The sequence below is a fragment of the Cucurbita pepo genome, chromosome 15 (genome assembly GCF_057944985.1).
Source record: "Cucurbita pepo subsp. pepo isolate OVF chromosome 15, ASM5794498v1, whole genome shotgun sequence".
Classification (NCBI taxonomy): domain Eukaryota; kingdom Viridiplantae; phylum Streptophyta; class Magnoliopsida; order Cucurbitales; family Cucurbitaceae; genus Cucurbita; species Cucurbita pepo.
In genome coordinates, this window is record NC_141812.1 from 1,161,038 (window position 1) to 1,184,313 (window position 23,276).

At 40.4% G+C, this 23,276-nt stretch overlaps 3 protein-coding genes and 2 long non-coding RNA genes across 5 annotated transcripts; 3 read left to right on the top strand and 2 right to left on the bottom strand.

Moving 5' to 3' along the window:
- Positions 1–1,123: 1,123 nt before the first annotated feature.
- STN1 (Nucleic acid-binding, OB-fold-like protein) lies at positions 1,124–1,835 on the top strand. The gene has a single exon (XM_023697889.2). It carries the CDS (start codon positions 1,150–1,152, stop codon positions 1,657–1,659), a length of 510 nt encoding a protein of 169 aa, XP_023553657.2. The 5' UTR covers positions 1,124–1,149; the 3' UTR covers positions 1,660–1,835.
- A 4,478-nt stretch (positions 1,836–6,313) lies between these two features.
- On the top strand, positions 6,314–10,288 carry LOC111811143 (type I inositol polyphosphate 5-phosphatase 4-like). Its single transcript, XM_087118276.1, has 13 exons — positions 6,314–6,935; positions 7,042–7,126; positions 7,236–7,301; positions 7,391–7,478; positions 7,616–7,720; positions 7,812–8,388; positions 8,461–8,654; positions 8,735–8,843; positions 8,930–9,078; positions 9,168–9,496; positions 9,596–9,667; positions 9,862–9,950; positions 10,037–10,288. The coding sequence occupies exons 1-10, from the start codon at positions 6,906–6,908 to the stop codon at positions 9,382–9,384; spliced, it is 1,620 nt and encodes a 539-aa protein (XP_086974402.1). The 5' UTR covers positions 6,314–6,905; the 3' UTR covers positions 9,385–9,496; positions 9,596–9,667; positions 9,862–9,950; positions 10,037–10,288.
- A 1,578-nt stretch (positions 10,289–11,866) lies between these two features.
- LOC111776383 (uncharacterized) lies at positions 11,867–20,296 on the bottom strand. The gene is made up of 4 exons (XR_015411933.1): positions 19,204–20,296; positions 16,589–17,156; positions 16,264–16,457; positions 11,867–12,274 (listed from the first exon to the last, which is right to left on the bottom strand). It is a non-coding gene; the product is annotated as an uncharacterized LOC111776383 (long non-coding RNA).
- A 189-nt stretch (positions 20,297–20,485) lies between these two features.
- On the top strand, positions 20,486–23,137 carry LOC111811164 (uncharacterized). Its single transcript, XR_015411932.1, has 4 exons — positions 20,486–20,644; positions 20,884–21,203; positions 21,624–21,714; positions 22,473–23,137. It is a non-coding gene; the product is annotated as an uncharacterized LOC111811164 (long non-coding RNA).
- Positions 20,798–22,788, bottom strand: LOC111811163 (uncharacterized). The gene is made up of 4 exons (XM_023697913.2): positions 22,458–22,788; positions 21,813–21,839; positions 21,652–21,717; positions 20,798–21,177 (listed from the first exon to the last, which is right to left on the bottom strand). The coding sequence occupies exons 1-4, from the start codon at positions 22,786–22,788 to the stop codon at positions 20,954–20,956; spliced, it is 648 nt and encodes a 215-aa protein (XP_023553681.1). The 3' UTR covers positions 20,798–20,953.
- Positions 23,138–23,276: the final 139 nt, after the last annotated feature.

Below are 23,276 nucleotides of genomic sequence, written 5' to 3' on the forward strand. Positions count from 1 at the left end.
TTTATAGAGCGCGGCTCATGTGGCGCACCTTAGGACCAACCATTCTCAGCTTAGTCAAGGTATTATAATAAATGTATTTACATTAATACCTCACCCCATCATTTTCATCATAAATATTACCCATACCATTAATTACTTCACTTTTTTTTATCTCTTCAGAAGTTACTATTAACCACCACAATCCTTTTCAAAATTACTGTTCTTTTTGTCGTCATATGCCACCCACTATTCCCATACATTGGGAGAACCTTTTTTCGTGAAAGGGTGAGCTGTCTTCCCTAAAACGGTGAAACCCGAGTAAATGAATAGTACATGAATGATCAAACACCACATTTGAACGAAAACTTAAAACAATTGAAATTTACTACTGTTTTCTTTTTCGGTGGCTCGATCAGAAGAAGCATATCAACGAAGACAAAGTATGATGAAATGACTCGTGTTGGTTTGTGAAGACAATCTTCACTCTTAGAAGCGAGAACCAAGTAGCTTGACTATGTCGTGGGGATGTAGAAGAGTGTTAAGGTCGTCAAGTATCGAATTCAAATTTCAAATCCTAATTCAAATCTTGGATATGGGTCGTTAAAAAAAATTTAAGGTCGAAATTTCCTTCTTCAAGTCCCGTTTGTTAGATGAAAGTGTCCCACATCGGTTAATTTAGGGAATGATCATGAGTTTATAATCAAAGAATACACTCTCTATTGGTATGATGCATTTTAGGGAAGCTCAAAGCAAAACTATGAGAGCTTATGCTCAAAGTAGACAATATCATACCATTGTAGAGAGTCGTGCTCGTCTAACACCGTTCATAATTTTAACGAATTTAAGTGTTATTTATTTGTTTTATTTTATTTTATGTAATTTAGTCAAAAAGAAAACAAACAATATACTTATATTGTGATTATGCTGTTAGGACTTAGGAATAAGATAAAAGTCTGAAGTGGACCCCACAGTCTTTTGTCGGATGTCGCTTCTTTACCCTTCCTTCCGTCGTCACCTATTCGTAGCCTTTGGATTTGTCTTAATGGGCCTGTCCTTGAACTTCAATTGGGCTCTCATGTACTGAAAAAAGCCCAATATAAGCCCAAATACAGGCCCAATGGGCCGAGGTTTAACTCAGCCAGAACCATAGAACCACGTAGTAGGATTCCAATGAACCAGCAGCGAGCCTTCTCCCTCTACCACACCCACATCAAGCTCCTGGGTTTCGACCTTAATTCACTCACCCAAAGCTCTTCTTTCTCCTCCTCCGATGCAGTTTCCTTCTCTCGCAGAGGCTATGCCGTTTCTTGTGTTGAGGTCGTCGGCGTTGTGGTCTTCCGTGACCTGAAACCCAACAGGTTTCTTAGATTTTCCGTCGACGATGGCACAGGCTGTGTTAGCTGTATCCTGTGGCTAAACCATCTCACGTCGCCTTATTTTGCCTCACGCCACCAGCCAGATGTTCGAATAATTGGAAATATGGCGACCCATTTCGCAGCCCAAATTAGGGTTGGGATTGTTGCTAGGGTTCGAGGGAAGGTTAGCAGCTATAGGGGAGTGGTGCAGATCACGGTGTCAGATGTTGTGGTTGAGAACGACCCAAATGCTGAAATTCTGCATTGGTTGGATTGTATGAGGTTGGCTCTTAAGTGTTATGACCTCTCCCCTGCACCTAAGTAGCTGTAGATTCCAATGGTTTTAAAATGCTATCTCTTCTAGTCTTGTGCTTTTCTTTTTTCTGAATGCAGTGAAGATTCCGCTCTTTGTTGCTTTTGTTTTCTCTTAAAGTTGAGTTTACTGTACAAGAGATTGGTCTTTGGAATGATTATATAATAAAATATGAAAACTAGTAGCTACTGCCTGTGTTTACTGTTTAGTTTGATGAAAGCTGCTGAAGTTCAACGAGGAAATTAATGAGAAATAACCAATTGACCATTCTTTTCTGCATTGGATATGATCAAATGGATGGTGTGAGTATTAATAAACAGCATAAACATATCAGCCCATACCACAGCTGCGACAAATTTGATCCATTCGCTACATCAAGTAGCAATGAAGATGTTAGTTTATATAGCATGATTTCTAGATGTATGGGCCTCCAAAACTTTTAGGCTTGCTTTCTTTTAGCTTTTTTCTTATGGAGTTGATTCTTTTTCAGTGAAGGATCCTTTTGAAAGAAAGATATGGGTAGTGGGGATTTTCTTGTTTCAAGCAGGGTATGCGCAGGATGAACAATGAAAAGTCAGAAACAAACGAGTCAATGTTTGTGGGGGAAAGAATGGCTTATGAACACAGATGAAAGGTAAGTTGAATCCTCTGTTACTGCATACCCAAAAAAACTCTCCACTTTTGAGCTCTGTCAATTCAAAACTGTGTCACTGAGATTTCACTATGGCTTTCAATCATTCTCACTGCTCTCTGTTGCTACCTATGAATATGATTGGCTTGCATTCAACTAATTCTCTGAAAAAAGAGCATTTTCTTATTGATATTGTGAAAGATTTCTGTTTGATATGTTTGGGCCATAAAGCACAAAAATAGTGGAAGCTTCCATATATGTGACTGCTATGGCTACTCACTGTTTCCTTTTCCTCTTTTTGAACTGATTCCTATGTGCTTTCAGAATAGGGATGTCAAACAAATTCAACCACCCTGATAGCTCGATCACTTTTACTCAAACTATTTTGGTTTGATTGATTCAAGTTTGACATGAGTTGAATTTTTCGTGAGTGTAACGGCCCAAGCTCACCGCTAGCAGATATTGTCCGCTTTGGGCTTTTCCACGCGTATGTTAAGGAGAGGTTTCTACCTCCTTTATAAGGGTGTTTTGTTCTCCTCTCCCAACTAATGTAGGATCTCTCAACGAGGATATAAATGATTGGATACAACATCTTCTATACCGAATAGGATATCCGTTTTTTTTGTATGTCAACAATGATTGGATAATTGACTAAGACTTATGCTATTATCATCTGAACTTGGATACGTGATTGATTGAGATTGATTGAAATTTATGTTGGTATCAAATGAAGTTATTAGATATATGATTGGTATGTTTGTTGAAGCAAATTAGACTTGAAACACAACCAAATCTGGAACTGGTTTATATGCATTGAACCTCATGAGTATTGCCAAATTGTTGCATGAAATTTAGTGGCTCTAGAGAATAGACAGTCGATTAAAATAATGAAAGAAACCAGTTGCAATGTTCTTGCTTTGAATTTAGTGGCCTTTCAGGTAGCTCAGGTGGCTATAAAACACATCGGTCGAGCTGTCTCAGACCTTGGTGGCTACGATCAAAACCAAAGAAGACGGTGGACAAATACCGAATGATTTGATGGGCCTACTCCAGTCGAACAAATATATTATCAATTCGAACATAGTTCAATTTTTCTTATTAGATTTTGTTAAATGAGATGGGTCGGGTCGCTTTCAAGTTGTACATCAACCCAAATGATTGATTGGATAATTAAAGGAGACGAAATAAAATATTTTACTTGCACAACTCATCAAATTCCATTTTGTTTTATAAGGTCTAAGGATGGCTGGTACATTAATTTAGTAGTTTTCATGTAAAAGTGTTTGATTCTATCAGATCTATTGTGCTGTTTGATGAGTGGAGATTAGAACTGGAGATGAATTTTATAATCCATCGAAAATCATAGAGATTACATTTGCCATTAAATAAGCACATTACAAGTTAAGAATTGACTTTGTAAACCATTCGTATCAAAGAAAAGATCTTTCTTCATTCAAAGGAATATTCTCAAACACGTTAACAAAGGACGGGTGCACGTAAGAACTGAAACTACATTCAAAGAAGAGTGTGCTTACAAGAACAAAACATGCTAAAACGACTCGTGTTGGGTTTGTGAGGATAGTCTTCACTGTTAAGAGCAGTTCAAGACATAAAGGGATATCGGGGCCATCAAGTACATGAGGCTTTAGTGCGATCGGATGGACGAAAATAATGTTTGTGAAAGTACTGATCTTTAATTGTCTGTTGTTTTCAAAGGATGGGTTGGCGTTTTGGTACTTCTATTTTGTATATCCTTTTACAGTTGTTTCTTTAATCAGATGCTGAATGTATACATATATATGTATATGAATATTATCCAATGTGACATCCCCACGTGGCTGAAGGTAGGTGATAAGGTATCATTCAGGTAAAAGAAGATTGGGGGAACCATAAACTCATAATATCATTTATTGAATCAAAAAGTATATGCAGACTCAATTTGTATAGAAGCATTAAACCATTTGGGCTCCATTCGAATTTAAGTTCTTGATCGGGATTGGCAAATTCATGTAAGAGTCTAAGTTCACCGCTAACTAATATTGTTTGTTTTGGTTCGTTATGCATCACCGTTAGCCTTACGGTTTTAAAACACGTCTATTAGGAAGAAGTTTTCACACCCATATAAAGGATGTTTTGTTTCCCTCTCTAACCGATGTGAGATCTCACAATCCACCCCTTTGGGGGCCTAGAGTCATCATTGGCACACCACCTAGTGTCTGGCTCTAATACCATTTGTAACGAAGCATTCCATATTGGTTGGAGAGAGGAACAAAACATTTCTTATAAGGATGTGGAAACCTCTCCCTACCTCTCCCTACCTCTCCCTAGTAGATGCATTTTAAAATCATAAGGCTGACATCAACACGTAATGAGTCAAAGTAGACAATATTTGTTAGAGGTGGGTTTGGGCTGTTACTATTAGAGCCAGATACTAGGTGGTGTGCCAACAAGGATGCTGGGTCTTCCATCCCACATTGATTGGAGAGGGGAATGAAGCATTTCTTATAAGAGTGTGAAAACCTCTCCCTAGTAGACGTGTTTTAAAACTGTGAGGCTAACGAAGATATATAATTAGCCAAAACGGACAATATTTATTAGCGATGAGTTTGAATGTTACATATATAAGGGTTCCATCCGATAGCTAACAAACGTCTCCACATGAAGGAATGTATGTGTGTATTGTGTAGGAAGATAAAGAAGGAAAAAAAAGGTCACTTTTGAAGAAATAGATGAGATAAGCTTTGGAATGTGGCTTTAGTGACCACCCTAGGCAATCCCTTGGGGTGTGGGGTACCCTAAATTCCCTAACAAGATCCTAAATCTAAGTTAAAAATTATGTAAAGGGTGTGTTTTCCCAATGTGGGTGCTTCTCAAAATCTCATCTTTGTTAACCCAATGTAAGTTGGAAGGAATTGAACCTCAAACAAAAACATAAACCCTAATTTGGTGGTGGTGGATTGCTTCCCATTTGACACAATACTCTTGGTTCTTTCAAACCAAAGCTTCAAAAGGATATCCATGCTCAAAACATTCCAAGAAGATGTCTCTCGGATTAATAAAATGGTATCTATTAATGCAAAAATCTAGCCGGAAATAGCTGTCCAAATTGACATTTGATAGAGATCTTGATCTGGGTTGTCCTACAAAAGAGAGATCTTGAAACATTGTGATGTTTAAGTTAGTATCGATAACAAACTTGTATCTAACCAAGCACATGTTAAGTTGCATTTTTTAAAGTACAGAGTGGACTCTTATACTTGTACTATTTCTCCTTCAACCATCTAACACTGATGTCAAGACTGTAAGACAATTCAACTGTATTAGCCGAGAAGTAATCTATCGCCTCCACTCAGCCTATAGGTTTATATGGAGTTGAATTTCCTTTTCGGGTAGTCAATCAAGCTCCTCGACTCGATCTTGCAGCTCTCAAACAACGTCCTTTCTCTCCTTGAGATGTGCAAGACCAGTGAAATTAGGCCATGAACCGAGTAATTATACGCCCATAACATATCAACCGGGGCTTTGTATGTGTGTGTAATTGGCTATTAGTTTGAATGGACATATATGCTTTTTAAGGGAAGAAAAATCAAGAGGCAATAATTTATAGTTTGACGAAACAATAGAGAATTGGTCAGAGGGGCAGGGGAAGATCCACACTTTCTCATCGCTGTCAAAGTTGAATATGGGACAAATTCATTTATGGAAGTTCCTCGGAGTAATTAATGGCAGTTTCTCTTCACACCCTCTTCCTTAATCTCGATATTGTCTTCTTAGGGCTTTTCTTACCCTTATAAAGGGTGTTTCGTTTTACTTCCCAACCGATGTGTAATCTCACAATCCACCCCTTCTAGGGCCACTCATTCATTTGTGGGATCTCCACCAAATCCGCTTTATCACCTAGTGTCTCACTCTCATACCATTTGTAACCGTCAAAGCCCACCGGTAGTACATATAAAAGGTCCATACTCAGTGTCCGTTAGTGAGAGGTTCAATATTCTTATAAAATGTGTTTTGTTCTACTCCACAACTGATTTCGGTTTACACCGGGAAGGACAAGCCAGAAGCCCCATTTTTCTCCTTGTTTCACTGTGTTTTCTCCTCCCAGAAGATCAGAGAGATGAAGGGATAGCACTCCGTACTCTGTTCTATTCTAGCCTACATCAAACTTGAAACCTAACTTTACTGACCATTCTAGACAGAGAGAGTGGGCTGGGAGAGGAGGAGGGGTCTGTGCACTGTTGGTTTTGAGTGGGTGACCAATTAGAACAAACGCCCTTCAACTTGGGTCCGTCTCGGATTTTGGGTTCATATCGCTTTCTCGAAACACGCAGAATTTGCACACAAACTCACAAGAGGGAGAGAAACAGAGAAACAAAGAGAAACCCCTTCATTTTCCTTTTTCCTAACCTCATTCTGTTCTTTACCCTTTAATTACTATGTGAAACACACCACATTCAACTGGGTTTCTCTCATTTTCTCTGTTTTTCTCTTTGGAAAAACAGGGGATTCAGATTCTCATGATAAACAAGCTATATGAGTTGAATACCGCATTTGGGTTTTGTTCTAATTCTCGTTGTTCGATTCATTTTACTCCTACGCGTCTAAGAATCATTGGGATTTCCCAGCAATGAGAGATGGAAATTCCAAGAAAAGCAAGGTTTAGAACTATGCCACTACGTTTTTGAGTTCTGTTTGTCTCTATTTTTCTGGGTTTTGTCCAAAATCATTGAATTTTTCTTGTTCTCTTTGTTCTTCAACTGAAGCTTTCAAGAACCAAGACATTATTCAAGAAATGGCTGAATATCAAGAACAAATCAGAAGATTTCGAGGCAGATGACAGTGTTTTTGGTGGGGAATCCTTCTTTTCTTACGATAATTTGCCACTAACATTACTGGGTCTGCTCAAGATCCATCGAAAATGAGGGTTTTTAACAGCTTTATGGTGTTCTTTTTTCAGGCGGGCATGAAAACTGGAAGAACAGTCATCTAGAGGAGGCATGCGCTATCAAGAAAAGCCAAACAGGTATAGGATCAAGAGCTCACTCATCATTATTTCAAATAAAGTCTACTTTTTAATTCATTTCATATGCTTTTTTCTGTACACATTTCCAGAAGGATCAAGCATGAGGAATTTTGAAGGAATCCTCCAGCATCGTCTTGAATTTGACACTCCACAGACCTACGACGTTAACAATTACAGGTATGTTCTCTTTGTTAGGAATCACGTCCCTCCGCAATGGTATGGAATGATATTCCTTATAAACCTCCGATCGTTCCCAAATTAGCCAATGTGGGACTCCCTCCAAACAATCCTCATCCGTTCTGTTTGAATGACAGAATATTTGTAGCCACTTGGAATGTTGCTGGAAAATCTCCTCCAAATCATTTAAGTCTTGATGATTGGCTTCCTAGCTCAACTCCTGCAGATATATACGTTCTTGGGTGTGTTCTACAGCTCAGAATTCAAATCTTTTTAAAAGACTTGATGTTTGTGTAAATGATAGAAGAGTTTGTCTTTGTTTTTGGCATCCAGTTTTCAGGAAATTGTTCCTCTGAATGCTGGCAATGTGTTGGGAACAGAAGACAATGGCCCAGCTAAGAAATGGCTTGCTCTTATTAGAAAGACTCTAAATACTCTTCCTGGCACTAATATGGATGCAGCAGATTTTGATGGATCGACAAAGCACAAGGCGTTGTCGTTCTTCCATCGACAATCGTTTCAGTCCACTAGCCGTAGTATGAGAATGGATAATAACATTTCTTCACAAAAAGCTCAATTTGATCGACGGTTCAGTGACTTCGATCAGGTTATGTTTGGGCATAGACCAAGTGACTATGACCCCACTTGCAGGTGGGGTTCATCTGATGAAGACAATGGACAAGGGGACTCACCATTTGTCTCCCACAATTCACCCATTTCCCACTGTGGTTCCTTCTCCGTCGACGATGGAGATAGGCAACCTGAGCGCTCGAGGTATTGTTTAGTTGCTAGTAAACAAATGGTTGGTATATTTCTTACTGTTTGGGTGAAGAGAGATCTGAGGGATGATGTCCGTAACTTGAGAGTCTCTTGTGTAGGCAGAGGATTGATGGGTTATCTTGGAAATAAGGTAATCTTCTCTACTTTACTAAGATTTAGGAACTTGTTAAAAGTAGGCCATGATTCACTTCTGGTGTTGTAGGGAGCTATCTCAATTAGCATGTCACTGCACCAAACAAGCTTCTGCTTCATTTGTAGTCACTTATCGTCGGGACAGAAGGAGGGCGACGAGCTACGGAGGAACGCTGACGTTATGGAGATACTGAGGAAAACTAGGTTCCCTAGAGTTAATGGCATGGAAGATGAGCACTACCCTCAAACGGTTCTAGAGCATGAGTAAGTTTATCCTTCATGTACTATCAAATTTGGTTCCTGTTTCTCTGTACTCTGTTGAATCAATGAACTTCTTGGTTCAGTCGGATTATCTGGCTGGGCGATTTGAATTATAGGATTGCCTTGTCTTATCGATCCGCTAAGGCTCTCGTCGAGATGCATAACTGGAGAGCTCTGTTGGAGAACGACCAGGCAAGTTCGTGTTAACTCTCTCGAAGTTTAGTGTACTTTTATCCAAGAGCTAATGAAACTGAGAGCATGATGGTTCGTGTTATCAGCTGAGGATAGAACGAAGACGTGGGCACGTTTTTGAAGGATGGGAAGAAGGGAAAATCTGTTTCCCTCCGACTTACAAGTATTCTTACAACTCGGATAGATACTCGGGAGATGCCCGGTACCCGAAAGAAAAGCGGAGAACTCCTGCTTGGTAACTTCTCTATCCTTAAAGGCGTGATCGAATATACATTAGCCTTTTCCCCAATTACTCCATTTATGATTGTGGCTTGTTACATGAAGGTGTGATCGAATATTGTGGTACGGTAGGGGTCTGAATCAATTGTCTTATGTTCGTGGCGAGTCGAGATTCTCAGACCATAGGCTAGTTTGTAGTGTGTTTTTGGCTGAGGTCGAGTCCCTATCTCCTAACTGGATTAAGAAGGGTCTGAGTTATTCCAATACAAAGATTGAAGCTGAAGAGCTACTGCCAAAACACGAATGGCTATTCGGGACATAGTTTCTTCGGCGAATCTTCCCGACGCACGAATCTTCATATTGCTGCAGATCATGGTGGCCACCTGGTTCGTTTTTTGAGTTAAATAGGACGCCTCACATGTTCGACAACTAAAGTACGAGCTTGATGCCATTGACTTTAAGAATAGAATGTGTTGTTTTTGGAGTATGTACACTTTCTAGCCATGTTTCTCATTAAAGGTTCTATTCTGCAGGTGGGCACTTCCAAAAAGCTCATTTGTCTCCATAATTATGAAGGCTTCTAATGCTAAAATCCAAAGGAGAAGGTTGGTGTGGCTCAACTTCCTTTAAAAATCCATGTCGGTTCCTTTCTGTGAGATCCCACAATGGTTGGGGAGGAGAACGAAACACCATAAGGGTGTGGAAACCTCTCCCTAATAGACACGTTTTAAAAACTTTGTGGGAAAGTCCGAAAGAGAAAGCCCTTTTCCTTATTGCGTTTTGTTCATCCATATTTCAGATGAAACTCAAATTGATCTTCTCGACACGAGCTTTTTATCGACACTACTTCAGAACTTCAGCTGACCCAAACATGCTATCAGTAGCAAGGTATATTGACATACTGATATACAGTTGCTCTTTGAGTGTTAATATCTTAAATATCTTGAGGCTTTGTCAACTTTTTTGGCTGCTAGAAATCGACTGGCCGAGTGTCGTAAATGAGTAGCTGGTGTTAGATGATTATATCATATGCTCGAGTCGGTGGCTTCGTGGCTATAATACTCACTGCTACACATCTGTTGCTGGCTTTGAAATGAAAGGAAATAAGTAGGATTAGGATACTTTTTTGCTGTATTCATTTGTCGCTTAATATTCCATTGTACAGATGACATCAAACTGCAACTACAAGTGGGGAATAAAATAAAGCTATGAATCCATTCATATTTTGTCTCCACTTTTCACTTTTTCAACCCAAATTATGGAGTTTCAGGCTCCTTTATAAGGCAATGGCAGGTCCTAATTGGTGAATGGATTGGTTGAACAGTGAAACCACAACTGCTACGGCTACTGCTACTTGGTAAACAAACTGGGTGTGACCCCATTCTAAGTTTCACCAAAACAGCCTAAGAAAGTTACCATTTTGAAAGCACAGAGAGCTCAATCTTAAAGGGTTGGATGGTTGGTAGTGGCCCAAAAGCCATGAGTGTGGGTGGCCTTACCCTTTACTCTGTCCGACCCTATTGCCTTTCTTCTTCCTCTGTCTAATCTTATTGTACCATTGTATATCAGTCTCTTCAAAGTACCTCTTTTTCGCTCCGTTTTCTTTTTCCTCCGTTATGTATTGCCGTCAGCCTCGCGGTTTTTAAAACGCGTCTGCTAGGGAGAAGTTTCTACACCCTTATAAGGAATGTTTCGTTCTCCTCTCCAACTGATGTACGATCTCATAATTCACTCCCTTTGGGAGCCCAATGTCCTCGCTGGCACACTATCCGGTGTTTGGCTATGATACCATTTGTAACAGCCCAAAACCACCGCTAACAAATATTGTCTGCTTTGACCCGTTATGTATTGCTGTCAGTCTCATGGTTCTTTAAACGCGTCTACTAGGGAGAGGGTTTTCATACCCTTATAAAGAATGTTTCATTCTTCTATCCAACTGACGTGAGATCTCACAATTCACCCCCTTTGGGAGCCCAACGTCCTTTGTGGTACACCACCTGGTGTCTGGTTTTGATACTGTTTGTAATAGCCCAAACTCACTGCTAGCAAATATTGTCTATTTTGACCCATAACATATCGCCATCAGTCTCACGATTTTTTTAACGCGTCTGCTAGGGAAAGGTTTTCATACCTCTTATAAGGAATGTTTCATTCTTCTATCCAACCGACGTGGGATCTCACACCACTCCCTTTGGGAGCTCAACGTCCTTTGTGGCACACCGCCTGATGTCTAGTTTTGATACCATTTGTAATAGCCCAAACCCACCACTAGCAAATATTGTCTATTTTGACTCATTACGTGTCGCCGTGAGTTTCACGATTTTTTAAACACGTCTGCTAGGGAGAGGTTTCCACACCCTTATAAGGAATGTTTCATTCTCCTGTCTAACTGATGTGGGATCTCACAATCCACCCCCTGGAGGGCCCAACGTTCTCACTAACACACAATCCAGTGTCTAGCTCTAATACAATTTGTAACAGCCCACACCGCTAGTAGATATTGTCCACTTTGATCCGTTATGTATCGTCATCAGTCTCACGGTTTTTAAAACACGTCTACTAGGGAGAGTTTTCCACCTCCTTATAAAAAACGTTTTTTACAAACTTTACGTTTCAAGAATATATACACTTTTACTTTAAGTGTGACTTTCATAAGCTGTCCAAAAAGCATAGCTGTAAAATGAATGCTGCAGTTATAACGTATGAGATATGTCATTTGCATGCACTCAGGAAATTGCTACCTTTTCAGCTTTACAATAATAATCATGAGACTTTGTCCAAATGAATAACCAAACATTCTCCCATATTTGTAACTCTACTAGCTTCTATATATATTATCACTCAACAGGTCAAAAGTTCGAATCTCCATCCCGACACATTGAGTTCAACGAAGAAGTCAACATCTTCTCCGCATATATGGTAGGATTGCACAACAACGCACACACTCGATCTAGATGAACACAAAATCAATGCTTTAAATTCATATATATGATTCGCAACAGATCCACCTTCAGACATTTGTAGATTGAATAATCTTCACATCAAATATACATTGTCTTCTTCTCAATGATGTCGAACGTCACGTTTCTGGATAGGGTCAAACAGATCAACCCTAGCGCTTGTTGATCCTTGAGCTTCCACTACTCCGTGTCATAGTATCCGGCTTCCACTGCTCTGTGGTCATAGTATCCAACACAACCTCGATCTAGAAACTGAAATCGAATCCATCAAATTTCTCAATTCCATCTTTGAATTTTTCATCTTCACATAGTTGCATCTTCTAGAAAATGTATTCTCTTATTGTACACATTGAAGTCATCCATATAAATCTTTAGTCAATATTCCTCTTTACATTTTCCCTCTCTTGTTCTTTGTGTTCATCTAAATCGAGTGTGTGCGTTGTTGTACGATCCTAACAACATAAATATTTTCCCTGCTTTTCTACTAGCTGCTAGGCTTACTACAGACAGACAACCTTGCTAGACTTTGTTCCTTTCAGCTACAGACAACCTCGCTGGCACAGCACCCCGTGTCTGACTCTAATACCATTTGTAACAGTTCAAACCCACCCCTAACAAATATTGTCCACTTTGGCCCGTTACGTATCGTTGTCAGCCTCACAATTTTAAAACGAATCTATTAGAAAGAGGTTTCCACATCTTTATAAGAAATGTTTCATTCACCTCTCTAACCGATATGGGGTCTCACGGGTTTGGGTTTGTTTTCAGAATAATTCAATCCTACACCAATATGCTTCCTGATATGAAAACGATGGCAGAATATGGAAAGGAATGAAAAGATAAAGCTTTCAAACGAGAATATCTTATTCATGGCATGAAGCCGCTAGCTGGGCCATATGGCCACACCAATGGCTATCTTGGCTCTCAACTGGCATTATTGGCACAAAACTAAATCATTTGTTGATTGAAAAAAGTATTAGACATTATTTATAAACCAGCAACCGACCCTATAGTTAAATGATTCTATCTCACATGCATCTACTTGTCAAGTCAATTTTATATACAGCTTAGGCCACTTCCTATACCAACACTTAAGCAATAATGCTTTGGTTTGAATATTGTACAACTTAAACAAATATTCATACCATTTAAATATTATCTGATGCAATAATGCTTTTGTGTCCTGCTCTTTCTTCAGGCAATTTGGTCAAGAACCAATTAAAAACTATCAGTTTTGCAGCTGATTTTAGATGTTGATATGGATCCTTGTTCATTCAATCAGGAAGGGGTTCAATTATTTCCATCGAATAATTTAGATTTAAAGATAGAAATTGATAATACATAGTAAGAAAAACGAGACTCGCATCATGGTGACCAAATAAAGCGGAGATTCAAACTTAAGCCAAAGTGTGAGATCTTACATTGGTTGGAGAAGAGAACGAATCATTCCTTATAAGGGTGTGGAAACCTCTCCCTAGGAGACACATTTTAAAACCTTGAAGCTAACGACGATACGTAAGGGGCCAAAGCAGATAATATTTGTTAGTGGTGGGCTTGGGCTGTTACAAATGATATCAGAGCCAGACACCGGGCAGTGCGAGCGAGGGCACGCATTCCTTATAAGGGTGTGAAAATTTCTCCCTAGCAGATGCGTTTTAAAATCTTGAAGCTGACGACGACACGTAACAGGTCAAAACAGACATTATGTATTAGCGGTGGCATTAGGTTGTCACAAATGGTATCATTCCTTATAAAGGTGTGGAAACCTCTCCCTAGGAGACATTTTAAAACCTTGAAGCTAACGACGATATATAACGGGCCAAAGTAGATAATATCTGTTATTGGTGGGCTTGAGCTGTTATAAATGGTATCACAGCCAGACACCGGGCAGTGCGAGCGAGGGCACGCATTCCTTATAAGGGTGTGGAAATTTCTCCCTAGCAGATGCGTTTTAAAATCTTGAAGCTGACGACGACACGTAACAGGTCAAAACAGACATTATGTATTAGCGGTGGCATTAGGTTGTCACAAATGGTATCATTCCTTATAAGAGTGTGGAAACCTCTCCCTAGGAGACACATTTTAAAACCTTGAAGCTAACGACGATACGTAACGGGTCAAAGCAGATAATATCTATTAGTGGTGGGCTTGGGCTGTTACAAATGGTATCAGAGCCAGACACCAGGCAGTGCGAGCGAGGGCACGCATTCCTTATAAGGATGTGGAAATTTCACCCTAGCAGATGCGTTTTAAAATCTTGAAGCTGACGACGATATGTAACAGGCCAAAACAGACAATATCTATTAGCGGTGACATTGGGCTGTCACAAATGGTATCAAAGTCAGACACCGGGTGGTGTGCCTGTGAAGGTGCGCATTCATTATAAGGGTGTGGAAACTTTTCCCTAGTAAATGTGTTTTAGAATTGAAGGAAAGCCCAGAAGAGAAGGCTCGAAGAAGACAATATCTATTAACAGTGGGCTTAGGCTGTTACACAAAATAACTACAGCTCCACACTAATTAGTATATACTCGTTCTCTTAAGGTCGGAGGCTCAAATTTCCATACTACTGATGAAAATGAGACTAAAAAGGTTTCGATGAGGTGGTACCTTTGGACACGTGATCTCACGTGAGTAAGCATGAACATGCATGTCCATATATGATCACAAACAGTGTTAAGGGTTGGTGCAAAAATGGAACAGAATCCCACTGTTCATATGCTGATTTAATGAATAATCAAAATCCACAGAGACAGCCATTACCTTTTGCTGATCCCTTCCCTAAGTTACTGGAAAATTTGCCACAAATAGAAAAAGGGTTTTTCATTTTGAGCTGTCTTTGTGGAAACATAAAGACATCATTAATCAGTTGTTGAAATAATGTCTATTCAAGAAACACTGTCCAAATTATGAACAACATTGTTAGCTTTCTGTCGTCTTAGCTGTAGAATTCATATTCAAAAGTCAAAACAGAAGGCATTTGGATCCGTGCAACTTTGGAAATCAAGAATTCATTTTCATGCAGATCTCTGGTTTTTTTGACAGATAATGTTGGGTTTGGCTGGCTCGAATTCAAAACTATAACTGTACAAGCTCACCGCTAGCAGATATTGTCTGGTTTGGTTCGTAACGTATCGCCGTCAGTCTCGCGGTTTTAAAACGCGTCTACTAAAGAGAGGTTTCCACATCCTTATAAGGAATGCTTCGTTCCCCCTCCAACCGATGTGGGACCTAACAAAAATTTTAGCTGGAACGCATCTGCTAGGGAGAGGTTTCCGTTCCCTTATAATGAATGCTTCGTTCCCCTCTCCAACCGATGTAGGATCTAACAAAAACTTTAGTTGGAACACGTTTGCTAGGGGGAGGTTTGCACACCCTTATAAGGAATGTTTCGTTCCCCTCTCCAACCAATGTGGGACCTAACAAAAACTTTAGCTGGAACGCGTCTGCTAGGGGGAGGTTTCCACACCTTTATAAGGAATGCTTCGTTCCCATCTCCAACCGATGTGGGACCTAACAAAAACTTTAGCTAGAACGCGTCTGCTAGGGAGAGGTTTCCATTCCCTTATAATGAATGCTTTGTTCCCCTCTCCAACCGATGTAGGACCTAACAAAAATTTTAGCTGGAACGTGTCTGCTAGGGGGAGGTTTGCACACTCTTATAAGGAATGCTTCGTTACCCTCTCCAACCGATGTGGGACCTAACAAAAACTTTAGCTAGAATGCGTTTGCTAGGGAGAGGTTTCCACACCCCTATAAGGAATGCTTCGTTCACCTTTTCAACCGATGTAGGACCTAACAAAAACTTTAGCTGGAACGCGTCTGCTAGGGGGAGGTTTGCACACTCCTATAAGAAATGCTTCGTTACTCTCTCCAACCGATGTGGAACCTAACAAAAATTTTAGCTAGAATGCGTCTGCTAGGGAGAGGTTTCCACACCCCTATAAGGAATGCTTCGTTCACCTCTTCAACCGATGTGGGACCTAAAAAAAATTTTAGCTGGAACGAGTCCGTTAAGAAGAGGTTTCCACACCTTTATAAGGAATGCTTCATTCTCCTCTCCAACCGACATGGGACCTAACAAAAACTTTAGCTAGAACCCGGCTTTACTTGTTCAAGACCGCATGTGATTGTCAATATCAGTAGGAAAAGAGTTGAAAGATTCAAAATTTCACTGAGTCAACAATATGCAAAAGCCATATATGATAGAACACAACCAAAACTGTGTGGAAAGATCATTACCAGTTCTCAGAATCTGTGGAAATCTCTCCATCTTTGTTTTGGTGATGATAATGAAAGGAAGGGGTGTGCCCAATTACTCCACGAGCAATGGAACCCAACGAATCCATCCTTTTCCCAACAGTTACAGGACAGAAAGCACTTGATTTGGTTCAGCACTCCATGTATGTATGTACCTTTAAGTTTTGTCTGTGTTGCTACAAAAAGAAAAGCAAGTCAGCTTGGAAAATAACATACAGAGTACGAATCGGCCTCTGTGGTTAATCATTTGCAGTGAAGTGTCAAATCAGCAATTTGGCACCCAAGTTATCACAATGACAGTAAATACCATTGGATAAATCAATGGCTGCTCGTTGAATGATCTTTCCCTTCTCTGGTTCAGATAAAAGTGGGTGAAGAAAGCAAAGCAAGATAAGTAGAACATGGAGTGTAAAGCTAGCATCATGTAACATAAATATTTTTCCCATTTATCCTGTCATTCTCTGCAACACTGATGGTCATATTGATGTTCCTTCACCAAGCCGTCTTAGCTCAGCTGGTAGAGCATGTGATCGAAATACCAATAATTTTGAGTTGAGGTATTTTCCATTTTGACATGACGACTTTAATACCATGTTAAGAATCACGGATCTCAAGCCTACAGAGTCCTTGAATAACCTCCCCTTAATCGAGGCTCGACTCCTTATCTGGAGTCCTCGAACAAAGTACACTCTTTGTTCTACACTTTCGAGGCTCACAACTTCTTTATTCGACATTTGAGGATTCCTTGATAACATGTTAAAAATCGTGAATCTCCACAATGGTAACTCATGATCATTCCCTACTTCACGATCGATTCTTTTTAGCACCGTAGACTCTCAAATAAGAACCAGCTGTACGTCACCATACCAAGTTTCCTGCAAAAGAACAATGTCCGTCAATGCTCTAGTTCGAGGCAAAACATCTGTTAGGTTATGGAGCATGCTGCTTATTTATAGCTTAGTCAACGGTTATACATAGTAAAACTATCTAACACCAACCTTACAAGGCTTCCTGCAAAAGAATAATGCTAGGTCGAGGCAAAACATCTGTTAGGTTATGAAGCCGGCTGCTTATTTATAGTTTGGTCAACGGTTATGCATACTAAAGCTATATATATATGGTAAATGAGTAAATTGTAATAAATAATAAATAGCTATGTATAGTAAAAAGCTATATCCGAACTATATATGATAGATAGTTATATATACAAGATGGTTATATTGGGTAAAGCTATATAGTAAGCTGAACCGTATATATATTCCCTTAGGCAGACCTTTGTAAATGTACTTTGTCTATTTTCTATATTCTCTACATAAAGAAGTCATCAATACAAAACCTTTAGCCAGAGTTCTCCTTGCATTTTCTCTCTTCGTTCTTGTGTTCATCTAGATCAAGTATGTTCTCCTTGCATTTTTTCTCTCCTGTTTTTTGTGTTCATCTAGATCAAGTATGTGGGATGTTGTGCGATCCTAACAACATCAAACTCAATAACGATCGAAGATAGCATCCAAACCCTGTTGCTGGATCAACAGCTTAGACATTTTATACATGGAGAGAAGTATAAAGTCAGCTTTGTAATGTCATTACTTGAACTCATTATTCAGTCCCTTTCTGAACTTTGAAGATGAAACTCTAAAAGATCGACTTTACAGATATTCATATGGTGTCAAGCCGTCATACACAGAGAGGGTACGAGGAGAGGAAAAAAACTTGATAGTAAATCAAAGCCAACAGACCAGCCATTGCACAACTCAACTACCTACATTATCAAACGCATGCCAGAAGGGGCCTAAGCACAGCAATTAAACATGAGACAGCTCAACTCTAAACTTTTAATTGTCCAATTTGGCTACCATGTTCTTACCAACCAGGTTTAGTTTCTCATATAACGGTCCAAGATCACCGCTAGCAGATATTGTCCTCTTTAGGCTTTTTCTTTCGAGCTTTCCCTTCACGGGATAAATTTTTACACCATTATAAATGATGTTTCGTTCTCCTCTCCAACCGATGTGGGATCTCACAATCTACCCCCTTCGGAGCTCAGCCTCCTCATTGGAACATTGCCCGGTGTCTAGCTCTGATACTATTTGTAACGGCTCAAGCCCACCGTTAGCATAGCAGATATTGTCCTCTTTGGGCTTTCCCTTTTGGGCTTCTCTCAAGGTTTTTAAAGGTTTTTAAAAAGCGTTGGTAGGGACAGACTTCCACACCCTTATAAAGGATGTTTCGTTCTCCTCCCCAACCGATGTGGGATCTAGCTCTAACACCATTTGTAACGTCCTTTGGGGCTCAGCCTCCTCGTTGGCACATCGCCCAGTGTCTAGCTCTAACACCATTTGTAACAGCCCAAGCCCACTGCTAGTAGATATCGTTACGCTTCCCTTTTTGGGCTTCTCCTCAATATTTTTAAAACGCATCTGCTAGAGAGAGGGTTCCACACTCTTATAAAGGATGTTTTCATTCTCCTCCCCAACCAATGTGAGATCTCACACCTTGCCTCTACCGATCTACCGATCTACCGATCATCACCTATGGCAAATACAAACAATCACGACCATCAACAGGAGAAATAAGATACTTATCTGCATAAAGTTTCCCTTACATTATCACCCAAAAGAATCTTCCAGTACCTAATAAGCTTTTCAGCAGCCTTCCAACCCATTTAAAAGTAACACAAATACCAAAGCTACTGCTGCCAATATCTTCACAAGTACTCCAACAATCTACAGTTCATAATTCGGATAATGAGTTCCTGCACTTACACTACAACGTAGAACATGGATGATATATACTGAGTAGAAAATCCAAGCAGATCGCAGAGACACATAGTATTCAATCAGTGACAAGAAAAATGTATGAGTCAGCATGCACAAAAACCCAAGTCCCGTAAGTGATAACTTAGTAGAATGCGACGAACAACACCTGTAATAAGACGAGTAGTATCAGTCGCTGAGCTAGGCAGATGCAGTGCTCGGATCGTCTCTTTCTACCTCCTAACAGCGGAACCTCCATTCTGATTGAACTTTAATCCACACTCAAAACCTTTGCCCCTTCAATCGCATCACCGTCGTTGTTCGCATATCCCTGGTCCGGTCTGTCTATAATCGGCTTACGATCAGAAAGCATGCGGTCTCCAATAAAAAAAATCCCAAAAAGTGCCCGCCAAATTTCTCTTACATAATGATCTCAGTGCCCTATGTCACTCAAAATTGACTAGGGGCTTCAAGCGGCCCAGATGGGCCACGTGAAGGCCAAGATTGATAAGTGTCATGATGCGATGGAAGAGGATGGTGCATCATCCAATACACCAAGAGTATGCATTACAGCTAAGTTGAGACATACGCAAAATTCGAGAGAATGAGGTGACATTAGTGTCAAAAACAAGTTTAAAGAGGGTCGAGTAAGGTCTCGGGCCTTAACCTCTGAAGTCGAAGTTTCAATATGAGTTTCGACATGCGGCTCGGGAATTAAGTCTATCTATATGAAAGATGAAAGGCTCAACAAATTTGGTGTCAATTGAATACCCAATGGACTATGCACGAGGTCGTATATTCGTTTGCCAAAAATGACGACTACTCGATAAGGATTGGAAATGACTCAAAATGTACTATAGGGGAGGCATGGTGTTAGCTCTACACCCTTTGGGCCATGTGACCTAAGCGAGCTACTATGTGACACATGTGTGTGTCACAATGAAGGTGAGCGTTCCTAGACGAGTGTCTCAAGCGACTTCCTTTGAAATAAGTTTTTCAAAGACAGTACTGGACGACATGGGTGTACCGATATTGCGCCCTAGCCTGTGTGTTGGAGGTTGGATAATGCACATGCAATTTGTAACGGATGTCGTAAATAGTCTAGCATGGACACGGGAGAGTCCAATGCCTGATAAGAACCCAGATAGATGGATATTTGAGATGATCGATACATGGATCAGTTTCCAATGGATGTGTCCGACCAAGCCAAGACATGGGGATGACATCATGATGCATGGGTAGTATTGTTGGATACCGAGATGACAACGAGATGTGATGTTGGTGTGTAGCAGACGAACGAACATGCACACGCGACAACGTGTGTTGCCGAAGAAACGTAGAATCCGTGCAATTGACGTTAAGTTGGTGAGGACAAACCTTGTCAAAGGCTGGCCGAAACCGTAAAGCTAGACGAAAAAATGAATATAGGACTTAATTACCCTTTAAAATTTGTGGCGAGTGTGTCAACGTCATGACATATTGTGAAATCGTGGCTCACTTCATGTTGTATCTCAGTGCGGTGATGAAGGACATGGTGGAGTTGGAGGATGGTCTTACAGCGCATTTCGATGCTTGATTTTGGACACCGATAATGCTCCTATTAATCTAGGGTTTGTGGTTCCGATTTTCAATTCCAATCCACGTCTTCCTTACCTACCATTGAATCGCCTGTTCAACCATTCGCTTCGACTTTTTCCAATTCTTCTGTTTATGTTTATTTGTTTATTGCCGATATTCATCAATTGTTCTGATTTGCACATTCATTGTTGTAACATCACATTTGATTAAAGATATATCAGAACTGGCGTCGAAATCGGAATGAAGTTTCGATTTCTGAACGTTTTTGCAGGGTGAAAAGAGGGAAACAAACGCGCATCAAGCGCATTCAATTAGCAGAGGAACGAAAGCAAAAGAACTGTTCAATGGGATTTGAAGACCATCACGGCTATGGAAAGCAGCAAGAGAGATGGTGAGAAGGAACAAGATGGAGTAGATGCGGATGGAGCTAAAACCGGTCGGATCCGACGGTGGGCTGCTTCTGGAGCTTGCGATTCCGCCGGAGAATACGTCGGTGTCAAATGCTGCGGCTGAGGCTGAGGCTGCCTGCTTTCTGGTGCCGGAGCTACTGCTACTGCTTTGGAAACTGCCCACACAAATTGAAGAACAATTGTAAGTACAAATGAACTTTCCAAGACGATTTGTCAATGCCTTTTAACCCTTGGGAGTGAGTCTAAATTGGCTAATTTAGGAAATGATCCTGAATTCATAGGTAAGAAGTTGTCCTTAATTTCGCTATGTCAATAGAATCCTCAAATATCGAATAAAGAAGTTGTGAGCTTCGAAGGTGTAGTTAAAAGAGATTAAAGTGTGAAACAAAGGGTGTAGTTTATTCGAGGACTCTAGAGAAGGAGTCAAGCCTCGATTAAGGGGAGGCTGTTCGAGGGCTCCATAGGCCTCCGAGAAGGCTTTATAATGTACTTTGTTCGAGGAGATAATATCGTACTATTGTGGAAGTCCGTCTAACCGTTTTATATTGAATAGATGTGAATCTGCTCGTTCTTAATGTTGATTCTTAATGTTGATGACAAGATTAGAAAATCATGCCCTAGGAGGTTACCTTGTGGGCTTAGAGGAGAAGCAGCTGCAGTAGGAGATGGTGCAGTTGGTCCAAGTGAGACAGGTCCTGTGATCAAATTTTCAACCCTCTCTTACTCTGAGTTTTCATTGATCTAGTGATGCACAAGAAATTTGATGAGAACTAGAGAAGATTAATCATACCTGGTGATGGCAGGGGAGAACCTGAAGCTGCAAGATATGATCAAGACCAACGTTAAAACTCATAAAATCTAAGAAATTGTTAACCGTGCAAGCCCACCGTTAGCCGATGTTGTCCTCTTTAGGCTTTTCCTCCCTCAAAGTTTTTAAACGCGTATGTTAGGGAGAGGTTTCCACACCCTTGTAAAGAATGCTTTGTTCTCCTCCCCAACCAATGTGGGATCTCACAATCCACTCCCCCTTCGGGGCCCAACGTCCTTACTGGCACATCACCTGATGTCTGGCTATGATACCATTTGTAACATCCCAAGCCCATCGCTAGTAAATATTGTCTTCTTTGAGCTTTTCCTTTCGAGCTTCTCCTCAAGATTTTAAAGACACGTTTGTTAGGGAGAGGTTTCCACACCCTTATAAAAAATGTTTCGTTCTCCTCCCCAACCGATGTGGGATCTCACAATCCACTCCTTGTTGACACACCGCCTCGTTCAGGGCTCAGTCTCCTCGCTGACTCTAATACCATTTGCAACAGCTCGAAAGGGAAAGTCCAAAGAGGACAACATGTAGTGAGATGGGGCTATAGACCATTTGCGCTTAAGAACACTTTTTTTTTTTTTTTTTTTTTTTGAAAAGGGTGTGATGAGTTGTTACCTTTGCATTGTGCAGGCAAGTTGGTAATGTTACAAGAACTTGGAAGAACGAGCGCAAGGGCCGCATTGATGGGCAGTGGAACAGGCACATTAGCAGTAAGTAAAAGGCAGACACAGTCCATGCTTACCCCCGAGAGCGAACTCAGTGTGGTGCAGCAACTCTCCTTTTGTGAAGAACCATTGCTGCTACTTCCAGTGATGACATTGAAACATGGGGTGAAATTGTTGATCATTGAGGCCGTGCAAGGCGAACGAATCTGCCCTTCAACTGAACAACTCCTTAAGATAGTTGCTGCAACTGAGATGAACGCTAAGGCCTTCAAAATCGCCATTGAAATGAACAGAGAAGTTCAAGAGAATTTGCAGTCCTGCCATCTTTCAATGGGAAGTTTGTTGTAGTTTATGTAAGTTAAGGGAATTTGAAGGGTCAGTCTGGTAGATTTGAATCTTGGGTTTTGGGGTTCAACCAACTTCAATGAACCAAGTTATACTTCACCATTGTAAGGTCAATAGTTTGGAGCTTCCATTGGGTGGAGTTTGGCATGTTGGTTACACCAATAAAGCCTTTGTATCTTAATGAACTTTTCCGGAACTCAAGTTTCAAACCGTATGACGTCAAGATCTACACACGATCATGACTAATCTTATAGAGAATTCAAGTTCGGTATACTTTTTTGTTTATCTTTCTGGCTTCATCGAACTTTAGGCAATGTGTTTTCCTCGTTCACTGCACATGACTTATGTGCAACTAAAGCTTCATTCAGTCATACACGTCTCTTGTATGTGTATTTTATTTCAATTGCAACTCTAGGCGGCTTGC

What these genes read in the sequence shown, in the direction of transcription:
- LOC111811143 (XM_087118276.1), top strand. Translation starts at nt 6,906, where the DNA reads ATGAGAGATGGAAATTCCAAGAAAAGCAAG. An exon ending in GGCAGATGACAGTGTTTTTG is followed by an intron (nt 7,127 to 7,235) that starts GTGGGGAATCCT and finishes TTCTTTTTTCAG; the next exon opens with GCGGGCATGAAAACTGGAAG. An exon ending in CAAACGGTTCTAGAGCATGA is followed by an intron (nt 8,655 to 8,734) that starts GTAAGTTTATCC and finishes TTCTTGGTTCAG; the next exon opens with TCGGATTATCTGGCTGGGCG.
- LOC111811163 (XM_023697913.2), bottom strand. Translation starts at nt 22,788, where the DNA reads ATGGCGATTTTGAAGGCCTTAGCGTTCATCTCAGTTGCAGCAACTATC. An exon ending in CTTGCCTGCACAATGCAAAG is followed by an intron (nt 21,840 to 22,457) that starts GTAACAACTCAT and finishes CATATCTTGCAG; the next exon opens with CTTCAGGTTCTCCCCTGCCA. An exon ending in TTCTCCCCTGCCATCACCAG is followed by an intron (nt 21,718 to 21,812) that starts GTATGATTAATC and finishes ATTTGATCACAG; the next exon opens with GACCTGTCTCACTTGGACCA.
- STN1 (XM_023697889.2), top strand. Translation starts at nt 1,150, where the DNA reads ATGAACCAGCAGCGAGCCTTCTCCCTCTACCACACCCACATCAAGCTC.